General features: G+C 36.4%; 2 protein-coding genes across 11 annotated transcripts in view; both read right to left on the bottom strand.

The window, feature by feature from the left end:
- Window positions 1-3788: 3788 nt before the first annotated feature.
- Window positions 3789-9561, bottom strand: LOC137252261 (uncharacterized). The gene is made up of 3 exons (XM_067787725.1): window positions 7488-9561; window positions 6093-6223; window positions 3789-4160 (listed from the first exon to the last, which is right to left on the bottom strand). The coding sequence occupies exon 1, from the start codon at window positions 9171-9173 to the stop codon at window positions 7491-7493; it is 1683 nt and encodes a 560-aa protein (XP_067643826.1). The 5' UTR covers window positions 9174-9561; the 3' UTR covers window positions 3789-4160; window positions 6093-6223; window positions 7488-7490.
- A 628-nt stretch (window positions 9562-10189) lies between these two features.
- pzg (putzig) overlaps window positions 10190-17176 on the bottom strand; it is a 40722-nt gene continuing 33735 nt past the window's right edge. For 9 of the 10 annotated variants that reach the window (XM_067787721.1, XM_067787713.1, XM_067787715.1 and 6 more), the window contains exons 4-5: window positions 14341-15658; window positions 12725-13512 (exon numbers count right to left, since the gene is read on the bottom strand). In XM_067787721.1, the coding sequence (XP_067643822.1) occupies window positions 14399-15658 (1260 nt within the window). In that variant the 3' untranslated portion in view covers window positions 12725-13512; window positions 14341-14398. Of the gene's footprint in view, window positions 10442-12724; window positions 13513-14340; window positions 15659-17176 lie in introns of those variants that run through there. The other variant, XM_067787723.1, reaches the window with a different exon arrangement.

Here is a 17176-nt window from a genome sequence, read left to right as displayed (position 1 = left end):
TCTTGAGTTTAACCGACATAGTAAACTTTTACCTCGTGCTATTTCATTTACATAGCCGAAGAGCGAGATCAAAATTTACTACGCCGAAATACCACAAGAGGCATGTTATAGTTTTTACAACCTAAAAATGAAATGGTGTCGCATGCACTCCTGGATTAACATATTGGCAGTACTTGGTCATCGTTCACCAGCAGCCCCAAACCAGCGGAATACAACGCAATCGTCTAGTATTTGTACTAGTACTATTACATTACCATTCGCCAATAAGGACTGGTTAATGATTCGACTAAGCCCCCGCACCGCGACAAGGTGCCTGCCTTTGCGGGGGGAAAATGTGAAGCCACAGCTACAAAACATTCCTCTTCAGCTTAACCGACATAGCAAACTTTCACCTCGTGCTATTTCATTTACATAGCCGAAGAGCGAGGAGAATGTTTACTACACTGGAACTCCCCAAGAGACATGTTATGGAGTTGTGGTTCACAAGCTAGAATTAAAATTGTGACCCATTGACTCCTAGATAGAGATTGGCGGAACTCCGGTAAGTTCACGAACGGCCCAAACCGGGGATTTCAATGCTATCTTTTAGTACTTGTGATTATACTGATACATTTACACGTGCTAAAAATGTATGATAGGACTAAGCCCCTGCGCCGCAACAAGGCTTCAACCGATAATTTACGAATTTATTCCAGTTCTTAACGATTTTTTATGGGACCATTTTTGGCCATTATATCCACCCCCCTCTCTCTTTCTACTTTGTTTGTCATTTATGACATTTTTTATTTTGTTTTAAAAATCCTTTTTTTTATTCTTTGAATTGGTTTACATTTTCCTACATTTCTTTATTGTTCTTTTTCTATTTTTTCCCCTTTTTTTTGGTTTTTACTTTTTTCATTTTTTTTTTTTCATTTTTTCCTTTTTTTTTTTTGCTTTTTTTTACTTTCTTCTTTTTTTACGTTTTTCTTTTTTTACGTTTTTCTTTTTTCCTTTTCTCTTTCTTTTTTCCTTTTCTTTCTTTCTTCCTTTTTCTTCTTATTTTTCTTTTTATATTTGAACGTTTTTTTATTTGTTTCTTTTAAATTCTTTTTTCAATTTTAAAAATTTCTAATTTTTAAAGCATTTTTTTGTTTTCCATTTATTATTCACCCCTATTCTGCATTCGACTTGGATTGGAATTTTTTAGATTTGGCAAATTTGGTATTCTGTGTTCCAATCTCTTTTGATCCAACTTCGAATCGTTCGATTTTGTGTATTCTGCATTTCGATCGTAGTTCCGTTTTTTAAGTTGCAAATTTGTTGGCGGAAAAATATTTTTTTTTTATTTTTTATTAATTTATAACAAAATTTTAACAAAAAAGTAAGTAAAACTTGTTAAGAAACGTAGAAGGCTTGATGATGATTGTTTTTTATATGTTTCCAGGTCAAAAACAACATGTCGCTGTCGAAGTCCTAGGACGTATTTGCCCCGCAAAAGTATCTAACACAAACTTGAAAGCATCCTTATTAAGACTTTACCAGTTTTAAGTTCAATTTCTTACACAAATCTCGCAATATTTGCCTTTCCATTATCGCCTGGCCATTTTCGTATGCGTTGCTTTCCAACTCCACAAATAATGCCGCGGCATTGATTCCATTATAATAGACAGCTATAATTTGTGTCTGTTCGTTGGGTTCAGTTATATGCCAAAGCAAGCTGCCGGAGTAGAAGAAGGTGAAGCGAAAACGTAAACAGTCCTTGCGGAAAGAATAAATAAATCTTCATAATGTTTTTTAGGCCAGTGCAATGAAATTAGCAACCATAAAATTCAGAAAATGTCAACTATATTCGTGCAGGAATCCGTTTTAACAAAACCAGGCGACCACGGCAGGGAACTGGTCAAAATAATGACAACATCACACTTACAATTATCAGGCATGCTTAACGAACGAAACGATATCATTTCGTTACGATAATCAACGCTAATAAACGAAACGAAGTGACTTCGAAGTGACTTCGTTTCGTTTATTAGCGTTGATTATCGTAACGAAATGATATCGTTTCGTTCGTTAAGCATGCCTGACAATTATGAAAACACTTCACTCAAAAAAATATAACACGACGGCAATATATTCTATTGCTTTTTTTGTTCAAAATGGATAATAAAATATAAACGTTTTTCAGTGTTTTTTACTAATTTTCTTCAATTTATTTTGTTCCAATGTTCACACATTCCGTACAAACAGCTGATTTCGTAAAATCATTTGCTCTTCCTCTTCTCGTAACGATTCCCTTCGTAATGCAGAATACCCAACTTCGATTAAAGCGGAGCGTAGAACGGGAACGTAATTGAAATGCAGAATACGGGTGATTGTTTTCTTTTTTTAATTTCTTTTTTATCTTTTTTTAAATTTATTTCTTCATTTCTCTGTTTTTTTTTTTTTTTATTTTATTTCTTTATTTTTTTATACTTATATTATATTTATTCTTTATTCTTTTTTTTATTTTTATATTTTAGTGCGAGGTCAAAGTTAGTAGACAATTAGGCCGCCGACCTTATGTTCTTCTAATGTGAAATAGAATTAGAAAACTAGTTCTATTAGTAGAAGAAAGGGAAAAGAGGGAAGAACACTGGCGTAATATGCCACAGGCCTCAGACAATATAATGGTGATTTCTTTTCTACACGAAAATGTCGCCATTTTCAGGGGAAAACATTTTTAAGATTCTCACTTCGCCCTGTGAAATTGTAGTAAAATGTTTATTGCCACCCTGCATGACTTGAAAGGAACAAAAATTGTAACCATTTTTACAAAAAAAATGCAGTTCCTGTGGTTGTTCGCTGCCAACTGTGAACGCAAATTGCTTTTAAGTGAGGCATGATGCGACACATACGTACAAATATAGCATTCGCTTCAGCTTCGTGTGATTCATCAGCTAATGGACAGGGCTGTTTCTGCACCGTCAATGGCAGCGAGGGCAAGTAATGTTGCATTTTTGGCCATTTTTAGGTGTAGGTTGTTGAGAAAAGATAATGATGCCCTCTATTGAGGCTAAGCTGATTTTACAACAGAACACAACTTTTTGAAGGGTTGGCGTGAAGGCGACATTTTTGTGTAGAAAAGAAAACACCATAAGTTACTGTTAGGGGGTTACAACACAACTCGATATAGGGCATTAATAGGCCTCTCGAAAGATAACCTAAGGATCCTAACAGCTATTCTTACAGGACACTGTAGACTGAACAGTCACATGCAAAAGCTGGTTACAATATCGAGCAACACATGCCGACTTTGTGATCGATCAGCGGAGACGGCGGACCATGTACTCCTGGAGTGTGACGCAATCTCAAGATGTAGGGCTAAGTTTATGTGCTCACCATGGCCAGAGCATTCTCACATCAAATCCCTCAAGCCAGGTGAACTGCTAGGGTTCATCAAAGATGTCGGCTTGGATGAGGTGCTGTGAAGAGGGCACAATAGACCAATGGTCGCAGTGCGATCCTCTATTAATTATCTATCTATCTATGTGATATCTGATTGCAAAATGAATTACGACTATTAATTATTGCCGTAAGTATGTAGTAAAATACAAGGACCAGGGAATGTTAGAGAGGGTCCACAGCGAATAAATATATGTTAAATACAGTATATTCTACACAAATACACTTGCGTTAAACTGATCAACTTCTGACTTGTTTGTATTAAATGCATATTCCTCATAATCATCTTCTATTTTTAACTGTTACCGACAAATGGCGTTTTCCTTCTTCATATCTTTACATTCTCCGGAGAAACAATCTTAAGATGGTTTCAATCGCATCGTCTTTCAGGTAGACTTTTTATTATGATGTCGACGGCATACAATTTTATGAAAATCAATATATGTAATGGGTTTACTACATGACAAAAAGCCGTTCAACGAACAAATTTGCACAAAATAAACTTTTTTACAGTTGTACATGTAGAGCAAATATTTAGAAATGTGAATAAATAAGAAACTAGTTTATATGATTATCTCTAAAACAATTGATAATATGAAAGCTACACACCATACACAAATCGTCATACATGTTACTCCATTCACAAAATGTTTCGTATTTCCTTTTTACTCATATATATTCCGAATACCAATGATGATTGATGTTGTGCGTCGTCTTTTTACTATGTGGATGGTAACCAACTGCAAAAATAGTAAAAATAAAAATTACATTAATGAATGCAAAAATATTAAATTAATAATATGTTAGTACATGGCACATGTGTTTATGCTTCAATAATACTGCAAAACATTCACTAATACTAATTTTACTTTTTGAACTTTAATATCTTAATACATTTTTTACTTCCTTTATATTAGGTCGGTTGAATGTTTCCCCGCTTTTCATACAAATCTTGCAATCGATTTTTAAGTTACTTCTGATTGAGCTACAAACGTGAAACTTTACACATAGTCATGTCATTAGATACCGCACGCTAACCTCTGAGCGCCAATTCTTTGTTACTGCAATACGTCTTTGGAACTCCCTACCTACAAGTCTTCGACTCTTAAGTAATGATCTGCACTTCAAAAAAGAGCTAACATCATTTTTTAACGACTCTTAAACTGGATCTCAAATTGTTGTTAAAATGTTCATTTCTAAGTCCTTTTCCTTGCTCTGTGTCTTCTTCCTTTATTTGTTAAATACTATTCGATCTATAACCAGCCAAAGGTTATCATCACTACTGCTGTTTTTTAATATTTATTAATTACTTTTCTTTAGTTTTAAGATTTACATTTACATACATGAATATTTCACTATTATCCGCTTTATTTAATTTAATTTGATTAATCTAATTTATTATTATTATAAATGTTCAATTTTTATAGCTCATGCTATTCATGACTAGCACTGTTAAATAATTTGTCAAAATGGTTGTGCTAGGAACAAATTTTCAAATAAATACATACATACATAGGTTAGAACACCGTGACAATGCAACAAAAGGTGAAAAAAATCCGTTAGGTGACGCACGCAGCGAAATAATTAGATAAGAATCTGAAAATTTTCAAACCAGCTTTTAATAACTTCTCGATGAGTTAGAGACTTGAAATTTCACACTTAATTCAGAGGTCGATGACAGTCGATTGCACAATACAACAAGTAAGGAAGCCTCGGTGTAACCGAACGTTACATACTCATCTGAGAGGTTTGGAGACAAAATAAGGGAAGATCACCATTTAGGAAAATGAACCTAGGGTAACCCTGGAATGTATTTGTATGACATGGGTACCAAATGAAAGGTATTAAAGAGCATTTTAAAAGGAGTGGGCCATAGTTCTATAGGTGGACGCCATTTCAGGATATCGCCATAAAGGTGGACCAAAGGTGACTCTAGAATGTGTTTGTACGATATGGGTATCAAATTCAAGGAATTAATGAGGGTTTTAAAAGCGAGTGGGCCCTAGTCGTATACGTGGCGCACGGACTGAGATATTTAGAAAAATCAAACGGAACTTTGGGATTGAATTGGAATTTTGGGGTTGATTTTTATGTTGGTTCTCATTTATCTACAAGCGTAAAATTTAACAGATACGTTAAGACACCGCGAAAATGTAAAAAAAAAGGAGAAAAAAAAATTTAAGCACTTCCTTTATATAAATGGACAAAAATCAGCAAAAATGTCTCCTTATATAAAGACAAATTCTTGCTAAACTTTGATTTTTAAATTTTGACATAGAAATGGCAAAAATATTTATGAGAAGTAAAAATAAAAAGGTGGAGCGCAATTGATTGACTAATAATATCTCCTTTCCTCCCAACTTTCCAATCCAAGTAATGTGCCTCCACTTTTATATTTTTACTTCTCATAAATATTTTTTCCATTTTATTTATATAAAAGAACAGCTTAAAATTTTTTTATTTTATTTTTATTTCATACAACTTCCTGTGTTTTGCTGTATCACCGTGGACATGTACATATGTATATATATGCGCAGTGGCAGGTGAAAAAATTGCACCAAAAAACAAAATTCATGGTTAATAAATTTGCTGATATGTTTTCTCAAATGTCAAATAATAATTTTTCCACATGCAGTAAACATTCTAAAATAGATGCGCAAACATAAACTTACCGCATTCACCGCTCTGCTAGGCAAGGTGCTCTTCATAATTCCCAGTGGTCAATTGTTTAAGATAGTAATCATCACGCTTATATTTATAATCAAGTATTGAAGAATGTTTATTTTACGCAAATACTATAAACCTGAAAAAGTAAATATAAAATGTTGAATGTAAAATAAAACACATGAATGTACATATTGTATGTATGTATAAAGCAGCGCCAACAACGAATTCGAATGGAAAATGTACCAAACCGTTGGTAGGTAATTCACCGCATTTACTGTCTGACGAACATAATAAAAGCATATTGGGGTTTAGTTAAAAAACAAGAACTTACAATAAATTTGGTATGCATACTACAAACGGGTTAAATTATGAAAAGTCCCCCTTATTCATAAAAAATATAAATTGGAAATCTTTGGGGTGAGGAATCACATTTAAAAAAACGCGTTATAAACTTTTTGAATTTTGAATGAATGGGTGAAAATATATGTACAATTATATCTATATATATAAAAATCTGATTCTGAAGAAAATGTGGAAATGGGAAAAGGGGGCGTGGCACCTCACATACAAATGGAATATATCACCCTGCATATCTCTGGATATAGTAATGGTAGGATAATGAAAATTGGTAAGGAGCTATATGACGTTGTCCTAACACCTCCAGTAAAATTGTGGAATTGGGAAAAAAGGGGCGTGGCACCTTCCATGCAAATGAGATTTTTCAGAACTATGGCTGCCGTACAAACTTAGGTTATTTTAACACCTAAAGTTTGACTGCATTCTCGAGTTTGGCTGTTATTCCTTTTGGACATTTAGTAACCTGGCGACGTTAAAAACATTTGTGAGCTTCAGTCTATCTATATCTAAATTTTTTTGGCTATGCGAACGAGCAATCTTAAATTGTTTTAAATGAAAATTTCACCAAATATGCGTACAAAATTCAATTCAATTTACAGAACAATAAACTAAATTATCAGCAAACAAAGCAGAAAATATAACGCAACATTCATTCGATCTCGGGCGTTACAACGTACGCCGGGCAAGGGCTAATTAAACTTCCTTAACCCTAACGCCATAGTCGTAACCATCATACCCATATCCATAACCATTTCCAATGTGATCGATTAATGGTGCCTTAACCTAAAAATCGTGAAAATTGCATAAAACTGAAAACGCAAAAAATTACAAACATATTCCACAAAAAATAAGTCTCTTAGTCATAACGTAATTGGCCTTTAGAGCTAGTTATATATAATTACAAATAAAATTAGCCGTAATGAATTATCTACCCGCGATTTACTGGTTTAGTGTTTCCCACTAATTATCATTCTGTTGGTTCTTCTCTAAAGCATAGAATTTTTTTTGTATATAAGCAATATATTTTTTCGTTATAAACTTACATATTATTCTACGCTGATTACGGGTGCGGGTGGCGGAGAAGGTGCATTCTCCTCAACTGTTTCTTCCTCTTTTACTTCTTTATCGTCTTCGACCCCATTTTCGGTTTCGCCTTCGCCTTTCTCTTCTTCTTCTTCCTTTATAGCAGCAGCCGCTTCTTCCCGTTTTCGTCTCTTACTCATGGCGTACCGTAGATAGCGAGCAAAATTTACCTCAACCAAACCAAATTTGTAAAATATTTTGAACCTTCTATCTCTCATGGTATTATATGACTCGTCATCAACACGCATGGTAAGAATTAATCTTTCAGCATCGGTACGTTCTTGCACCCATTCCCATAAATCGGTATTTAAACCATTATTTTGTGCTTGAATTATAGCCAAAGTCTGATCAAATTCTTGGCCAGCACTTCTTGGCAATGAGACGGTCATTACGTTGGCATCTGGAATGTCATCTTCGTCACAAATTACCAATTCAGGATTTTCCCAATTAGTCAACTTGGGTATGATATCTTTGAGCCAATCGGCGGTCGCTTGATTTGCACAATCTACAACAAGCATTCCCGGTTTTTTACTTAATCTTTCAAATTGCAATTTCGATGCGGTGCTATTGTTGGCCACCTCATCGATGATCAATTCTTCAAGAGACGATAAATCTTCGGGGTCTAACATATTTTCAGGGAAACCTTTTGCGTAAATCCCAAGGCGTATGTGCATTTCTGCGGATGTTCTTAGTTTTCTTGAGTGTCTCCTTGCCAACACATCGGTTACAGCATCGAATGGTTTGTTATTATTCACAAAAGCTTTCTTGCGAGCTTCTTCTGGTGTAAAGCCTTGCCCCAAGAAATATTGATACCAACGACCACCAAGTGAAGTTAGCACCTTTCTTTCAGACGGCCTAGCTGATGTGGCCGCTCTACTTCCGGATGATGCACTAATCTTAGCTGCTCTTGGTGAAGGAATATCGGCAGCTCTACGTTTTACAGCCTGGCCAGACGAGCGTGAAGCAGAAGCACCACCGCTGCGATTACTTCTTGATGATCGTGGTGCTCTTGAACCGCTTAAGCTTCTTCTTCGTCTTCTTGATGACGTATCATTCGATGGACGGCTCCTTGTACGTGATGAAGGAGCCGGCGCTGCATTACGACTACTGCGATTTGTGGATCCAGAGACCCACATGCCACGTGAACGAGGAGCTGGTGGAGGACCTCCAAAGCCGTCGCGACCAAAGTCGTCGTCCATACCACCCCTGCCACCGCGCGACATACCACCACCACCCATATAATTTCCGCCACCTTGTGACATACCGCCACCGTAGCCGTCACCAAAGCCTCCCCCACCATTCATATTCATACCGCCTCCACGTGACATTAGTGGCATGATATCGCCACCGCCGCCACCACCACCACCAAAACCACTACCACCCCCGAATCCACCACCCCCACCACCGAAACCGCCACCACCACCTTGATTCCAATCATTTGGCGCGTTTCCACCCCAACCGCCTCCACCTCCTCCTCCCCCTCTACTAGATGAACCACCGAAATTACTCATAGGTCCACCTCCACTACCTCCTCCCCCTCTGCTTAAACCAGTTGGTGAAGTGTTTCTACCCCTCACCAGCTGTCCCAACAGATCGGCCAAAGCCCTTTCGTTTGATTTATTTAAATAAGTGTTTGAGTTCATCATCTTGTTCGTACGACCACACACTCGACGAGGCGAGTTTAGCAGTCTAAGTAATATAGTGGGGAATTCAAACGGTACGCCGCGGCAGCGCCCCTTACCGCGGTAAGGCCATAGTTACTCCCTGAGGTGGCCCGGTATCAGGAAGGCGCCGTTATAATACAGCCGGTTTGGTAAACCTCCTGGCTGCAAACCATCCAGTGGGCACGGTGTCGCTTAACACCCCTGGATTAGGAGGTTGGCAGTACTTGGTCATCGTTCAAAAACCAGCCCAAACCAACAGGATAGAATGCAATATAATTATATTACCATCTGTTGATAAGGTCTGATTATTGAATCGACTAAGCCCCCGCACCGCGACAAGGTGCCTGCCTTTGCGGGGGAAAAATGTAAAGCTACAGCTACACAAGATTCCTCTCGGGCGTAACCGACATAATAAAATTTCTCCTCGTGCTATTTCATTTGCATAGCCGAAGAGCGAGGTGAAAATTTACTACGCTGGAATTCACAAAGAGGCATGTTATGGAGTTGTGATTTACAAGCTAGAAATAAAATGGTGCCGCATGGACTCCTAGATAAAAAGAGATTGACAGTACTTGGTCATCGTTCATAAACAGACCAAACCCGCGATGTGCATTGCAATCGTCCGGTGTTTATACTGGTACTATTACAACATCACCCGCTAGCAAGGTCTGATTAATGATACAACTAAGCCCCCGCACCACGACAAGGTGCCTGCCCTTGCGGGGGAATCCTGCATCTAATTTTGGCTATACGCCAACATAAGGACGTAAATTGTCAAATGGGGTTTAGGCAGAAATGAGTATCCAATATTGAAAACAACTATATATCCATACAGATAAACCTCTTAACAGGCACCCCTCTCTCATGAGTCGCGTTTCACTTCTACACCAATACTCTTTTTTGTAAAGACCAAGACAGTTCTATTAAATTGGGTCGGCAACTTATATTGATTGAACCAGGGAACCATATGGTCTGAGTAAATAGGTACCCTAACCAAAAATAGTTTATAAATTTATTTGTAAACTATGATTAATAATAATATTGAGCGGACCAGAAACCCCCCTAAACGGACGCTAGCATTTCTCTCAATAAAGAATCAACTAAAACCCTTTCAATGGCGGACAAAACAGATACCATTTGTAGGTCAACAAAATGTTCGTTAAATAAATGTATTTAATTAGATTTAAAGGGCGTCGTAGTGGTATGGTGTTTTTCGAGCGCAGGTCTAGATTGGTTGGTGCGGTGTATTTCTGAAAGAACAATGTTTTGTTTGAAGATTGTAATAATCTTATTAAAATATGTGGCACTTGTGCGAACACAGTCTAATGATAATGAGTGTTCGTCCAAGGTAGATTTCATTGTATTTATTTAACAAGTAAATGTGTCTAAGTTCGGGTGTAACCGAACATTATATACTCAGCGTCAGCTTCAATTGCACATTTCATTTCAGATAAATTACTTTTCTACATAACACGTGGCACCGCCTGTTAAAAAAAACAAGTCTTCCCATTTCCTCTTACAATAAAACTTGATAAGTGAAATATCATTGATTCAAAGTTATTTTTTGCTAAGTTATAGCTTATTATGCCAGTCTACGGATCCCGTCCATTTTTACTAGAAATATTTGCTGCTACAGGGAAAATCTGTGTACCTAATTTTATTACGATCGGTTAATTTTGATTCGAATTATGGCTCCCGAAACATAGAAAATTGCTTAGTTATAAATGGGGCGGTGCCACGCCCATTTTTTAAATTTGAAAATTTTCCTATTTATTGTTATAAATACGCTTGGAAAATGAAATACCATTGATATAAAGCTCTTTTTTACAAAGATATAGCTTATTTTATTCGTCCATGACCCTTTTAAAAATTGTTTATATAAAAGTGGGCTGGTCCTTAATCGATTTCATTAATTTTTCTTCTAAGTATTCCTTATAGGAAAAGCAGCAACATTTCTGCCGAATTTTGTTACGATCATCCTTATCGCGAAGTTCACGCGGAAAATTCTTCGGCTTCACTTCTTTTGTTCGGGTGAACTTTTTCCGCCTATCGGCAATTTCGGGCGAACAAAAGTTCACTTCGAAACAGCTGATGCTCTATTGCGAATTGGCAGTGAACAAATAATTTACTTACAATTGTGTAAATTTTGTAACCGAGCATATATTTCATTAAAAGACAGCAAAAATAGAAATAAAAAATGTATACAAAAATGTTTAGTATTGCACGTAGGTTTCTATTGACTGAGCGCGATTAGAATATAAATATGAAAGCGATTCGGAGGCGATTAAGGGACAGTTCTAACCCTTTGGAGCTAAGTGATTCACTGTAAGCTAAAAATTACTATTGTCGGCACTTTTGAATAACAAGTTAATTTTTTTCCAATTTGCTTTCGCCAATATTACAGGCTAAACAAGTCGGCATTCTAATATTTGCTAGATATTCTTACCAACTCCTTGTCACCATTGATGCAAGAATTTGGAGTTCCCGCAATTGTAAAGTTGAGTACATGTCTTCGTTTTTTCGCATAGGGAAAAGGCGTTGGAAAGGACCATGAAGTGGGTCTTAGCCAATCTTGTTTCAGTGAGGTGCTCAACAACTTGGAACCGTCGCTTTGTCCACAATGGATAACTTGGCCGACTGATAGGTTGTCATAAAAAATAGAATTTACATACTTAACAATACAGGAATTTCACTTTTTTCCACTCAGCTTCCAATTGTGCATTATTTATTGATTTATTTCTAATAATAAAAGTACATATAATTATAAGAGTATCAAATTTCAATAGAAAAAATCACTACCATTTTCTTTTCCTCTCGTTCGCCTGTAAAATATATGTGAACAAATTTGGATTTCCCCGCTGTTCATTTCGCCCGAACAAAGAGTTGCCGATAAGGTGAAATCTTTTTCGAACACGAAACATTTTTTCGCCACCCTCTGCGATATGGTGAACAAAAACTGAATATTTTCGGGTGAAAATAAAACTCGCGATAAGGGTGGATAAGTTTAACGATTTTCAATTTATGATTAATATTTGTAAAATTGATTTTACCACAACTGGGCGGTGCCACTCCCATTTTAAAAAATGTTTCCAAATTTTTATCAGGAGTCTCAATATCAGTCCACACGTCAAATTTCAACATTATAAGTGTATTACTTACTAAATTATCAGGTTTTTTGTGTTTTCCAAAATGTTATATAGTATATAAAAAGTGGGCGTGGTTATCATCCGATTTCGCTCGTTTTCAATACCAATCTATTCTGGGTCCAGATAAGCTCGTATACCTATTTACTCAAGTTATCGTGTTAACGGACAGACGGACGGACATGGCTCAATCAAATTTTTTTCGATACTGATAATTTTGAGATATGGAAGTCTATATCTATCTCGATTCCTTTATACCTATACAACCCACCGTTATCCAATTTCATTTCATTTCATTTATTTTCGAGTATTGATTGCTTCAAAAGCGAGATACCTCGAAGTTGCTCATTTTAATTCAGCAAAAACACAAAAAACAAAAACAGGACACTGTTTTATACTATAACAATTCTATTTATTGTTTAATTAGATTTATTTTTAGCTTTAATTTCACTTTAAACCTTACGCTTATCTTAATAATTTTAAATTATTTTTCGCTACCCATTTAGTTGTACTAATTATGTTTTTCTTATTTAATCGTTTATTTTTCTTTTTGATGCCAAATTACTGCTACAGGCAATGGAAATAATTAAAATGATGCCAAGGTTTTTACACTTGATAAAAAGATTTTTTCTCTCAATTCAAAAAACGTGTGTCGTAATCAATTCATGTACGAAAACTATAAATTTTAACTGATGGTCAATGTCTCTCATAACAATATGTACATTTAATTGTTTTAAAAACTCATAATACCCCCTCCTTTCAATTATTTATACAATTTATGAATAGTCCTTTCAGACTTTTCTTGCTCAACAATCTTTTCTTTCTTTACTTAAGATTGTGTTCTTTTGCCATGTAATGTGCACTTTGACATTTCCCTATTTTGTGTGAATATTTGTCCGTGGTAACCTTAAAAGTCAATATTTATAATTTCTATTTACGTCTGTTTTAATATTTTATATGTTATTTTCACATTATTTTACAACTTAATCATAACTAAAGTTAATTAATAGTTATCTACTATATGCCTTTGAAACGTTTTTCTTTTTAAAATATAAAAATCTAATTTATATCAGTTTTTACTTGCCATTACTACGACGTTGATTTCATAAACAGTGCTCTTCCAAACACGGCACTTTATTTTCTGGTAAAATATTCATAGCATGCAGGTGCGTTAAAATCTGTAAATAAAAATGTTCAAAGGGATAATTATTATATCCCAGCCAGTATTTTTTGAAAATTTTTATCAAAAAATATTAAAATATCATACCCCCAGATGATTGAAAACGTTCAAATTTAAAAGTATTTTTTATTCGAAAATCAATGTTTCGTCGGGAGAAGTGTACCTTAAATGTGATTATTTTTGAATAATCATTTATGATTCCTATTTCGAAACGCTTTTTATCATGTGACCCGGTCGTTGAAAAGGTGGCTTATGACTCAAAAAAGAAATTGCGAGAAACAGCTGTTAAAGATAAACAATGCATTTCTTCAGTTTCTTAATGAACAGTCATGCCCAAAAGGCAAAGCACAAACCAGTTTCTGACCGATATTTTGGCTCCATTGCCATCGAAAAAAATGCTATCAAAAAAATTTGAGGATGCCTTCACCAGCCACCAAAGTGGCATCGAAGGAATCAAAGGCTCATTGTCTTTCATTTGTGCTCTTCTTTTTCTACATTTTTAGTACACTTCTAAGCAAGTTTGGACGGACTTTCTAGTTTTCACCACGTGAAAGAACGTTTCAAAAACTATCGAAACCAGAAAAAAAAGTGGAAAAAATTTTTTGTGTCCGTATTAATTTGGCATTATTTTCGGTAATTTGAACTTAAGTCTATTTAAATTTTCAGCATGACTTCAGAGTTTATCAAATTTAGTCAGTTACCGCTTTTTTTCCAGACATCTCTTCGAAAATTATGTCAAAATTATAACTTTTTCAAAACTTATTATTTTATTATTTTGACTATGAGTATGCGCCTATGTATGCCTAGTATATATGGGTATACTTACTCTAGAAATTCCAATCATCTGCCATAATTGTACAATTAATGCTGTCCTAAAGCCACTCCTATTCTGCAGGCTTATTTTCTGTTGATTGCTGCATCAGATCTTCAAGGGGAAAGAAATCGGCGCCGCTCCCGCCACCACTACTACTTGCCAGAGTACCATCTCCAGGCCCCGCTGTACTTTCATCGCCACCGTCGCCACTAGCACTCGCATCCGCCTCACCCCTAGACACTGCAGATGCTTCAGTGTTTGCGGCTCCTGTTGTTGCTGAACTCTCCGCTGCCACTTGTGATGCGCCTTGCTCTGTGGTCGCTGCGACCGTCGATGCTTCTTGGTGCTCTTCTTCTTCACCCGCCTCTCCTTCCAACATTTGTTGTTGCACTCTAACGATTGGTTGACCATCGGCAGTATATGACACCGAAACTGGTATACGCGTGCCGTCTTCGCCAATAACATGCGCACCTTCACCCAAATCACCATCGTGACCTTGCTGTATAACTAATTGGCCATCGGCATTCAACAGTGAAGCATCGATAAGTTGTGTCTCATTATTTTCTCCTTGCACCAATACCATTTGCCCATTGGCATCTGTCATCATTTGTAATGTTTCACCATCAAGGCCATCTCCAGATTGTAGTAGACCAGCACTTTGCAAAAGTTGTTGAATTTGTTCAGGATCTTGTACTAGTATTTGATTACCATCAGCATCAGTAATAATGTGATTATCTAATTGCAATAATTGTCCATTTTCATTTAGTATAAATTTAATTTGACCACTCTCAACTTGTGCTTGCATCGCCTCATCCAATTCCATTGCAACTTGATGGTTATGCTCACTTTCTGCCTCTCCAGCCGTAGCATCGGCGGCAGCATTTTCAGAGTGAGACTCGCCATTAGCGTCTGCAGTATCAGCGTCTACTGCTGTCGCATCTGTCTCTTCAGGAGCACTTGCTTCTTCCTTAATTGATTCTTTCGTTTCTGTACAATTTTCTGCGTTTTCAATACTATTTCTCTTTTCTCTGGAATCGTCGCCTTTTGTCATTTCTATTGAAGTTTTATCTTTTTTCATTGATTGCGCTTGAATACTATGCTTTTGCTCTTGGCTGTCATTATCATCATCTAAACTTGGCATGCTAACTGGCCCAGAGACCTTTCTATCAGCACTATTACTGCGCCTGCTCTCTGGCGCTTCCTTACTACTGCGCACACCACTTTTATTACCGGTGGTTGATGATGTCGCGCTTTCGTCGGGTTGATCTAAGACTGGCATATCTATGCTAACACTCACGGGGGCTGTAGTTGTCGGTATGGATTTAGAGATCTGTTACAAGTAAGCCAAAGTTAAAAGGTAAACTAAAAATATATGTAGGCATAATAAAATACTGAGGCATCGTCTCAGACAAACAGTTAAGAGTCACGTCTAGTCTATTCCAACAAAAATAATAAAACAGGGTGCAGGGAAGATTGGAAACACGTCCTTTCCAACCATCCGATAAAAGTGGCACATTCTGCTGAGCTACTAGCTTTTGCGTTGAGCGGAATCAAATGCATTCCGGCAGCATAAATAACAAAACTGTGTAATCTTAATTTTTGGAACAGGACATGATTGGAAATGCGTTCTTTCCAACCTCCCAATAAAAGTGCCTAATAACTCTGAGATCCGAGTCATATGTGTTGATTGGAATCTATTGCATTCCGACAACATAAATATTTATGTTTATGTTTATGAAGTCTATGATCGAAAAGAATCTTACAGACTAGATACAAATGAATAGAGATATAAAAACTATATAGTCAAACTTATATATGTAATTACCGTGTAAATAATAAAAAAAAGATAACAATGAGATGAATAAATAATAAAAATAAATTACAGCCACAAATCCAGAGAAGACTTGAACGTACTTCTCGACAAAGAGAAATCAAGAAGGAAACTCCCTGAGAGTCTATTAAATTCGGTAAGTGCGCGGAAAATCGGGTCTAACATGCAATAGTTAGCAGTTAAACTATGTATGTCTTGGAGTAGGGCAGGATTGCGAAGACGTTCTTTCCAACCTCCCAATAAGATCGCTCCAGGACTCGCCCGTTGGGATCGCTAGTTCCCGTGCTTATCGGAATCGCATGCATTCCGACAGCCCAAATTTTAGAAATCCTACTACTTTTAAAATGTACTTACAAATTGTAATAATCTAAGTTTTAGGCTTAAAACGCCGTAATAATAAATAATCATCCCAATTCTAAACGAAAATTCCGTGCGAGTTTTTTCCCTTCCCCCATTCCTCGTATTCCAAATAAAAATTCCTTGTGAGTTTTTTCACTTCTCCCTTTCCTCCTATTCTGAACACTGTTCGAAAAAGAGGAAACCGGTTATGGGAGAAAAGTAGGTATTATGAATGTGAGGGAGAGGGAGATTTCTTTGCCATATCATAGGAGTTTTTTCACTAGTTAAATTAAAGGGAATGCAACAAAATAGTTAAAGGAAATTCGTTCTTTTAAGAAAGAACACTTATTTGTACAAATTTGTGCTAAAATATGTATTTACATTCTACCACAATATTCTCACTGTTAATACAACAACCACAATATTCTTTATTTTAAGTCGAAAAGTATATCATAAGCAACGGAAGAGCTCTTTGTATATTTGATGCAACCATCCAGAAATTGCGCAAGGATTTTTAAGAAGGCTTAAATAGATTTTGGCATATGGCGAAAGGCGAACTCAACTCGACGTGGCCGCCAGAAAATTGCTTTGCAGAATGAAAGCAGGCAACTCCGGCGGATTTGTGTTATCCCGCCGTCTTCTTCCTATGCTCCTCTGTTGATGTTGCTGTGGCACTAA

The sequence above is a fragment of the Eurosta solidaginis genome, chromosome 5 (assembly GCF_040869045.1).
Source record: "Eurosta solidaginis isolate ZX-2024a chromosome 5, ASM4086904v1, whole genome shotgun sequence".
Taxonomy (NCBI): domain Eukaryota; kingdom Metazoa; phylum Arthropoda; class Insecta; order Diptera; family Tephritidae; genus Eurosta; species Eurosta solidaginis.
The sequence above is the reverse complement of the archived record's forward strand: the minus strand, read 5'-3'. Positions and strand labels throughout refer to the sequence as shown.

Excerpts from the sequence above, each read along its gene's own strand:
- LOC137252261 (XM_067787725.1), bottom strand. The coding sequence starts at position 9,173 with ATGATGAACTCAAACACTTATTTAAATAAATCAAACGAAAGGGCTTTG.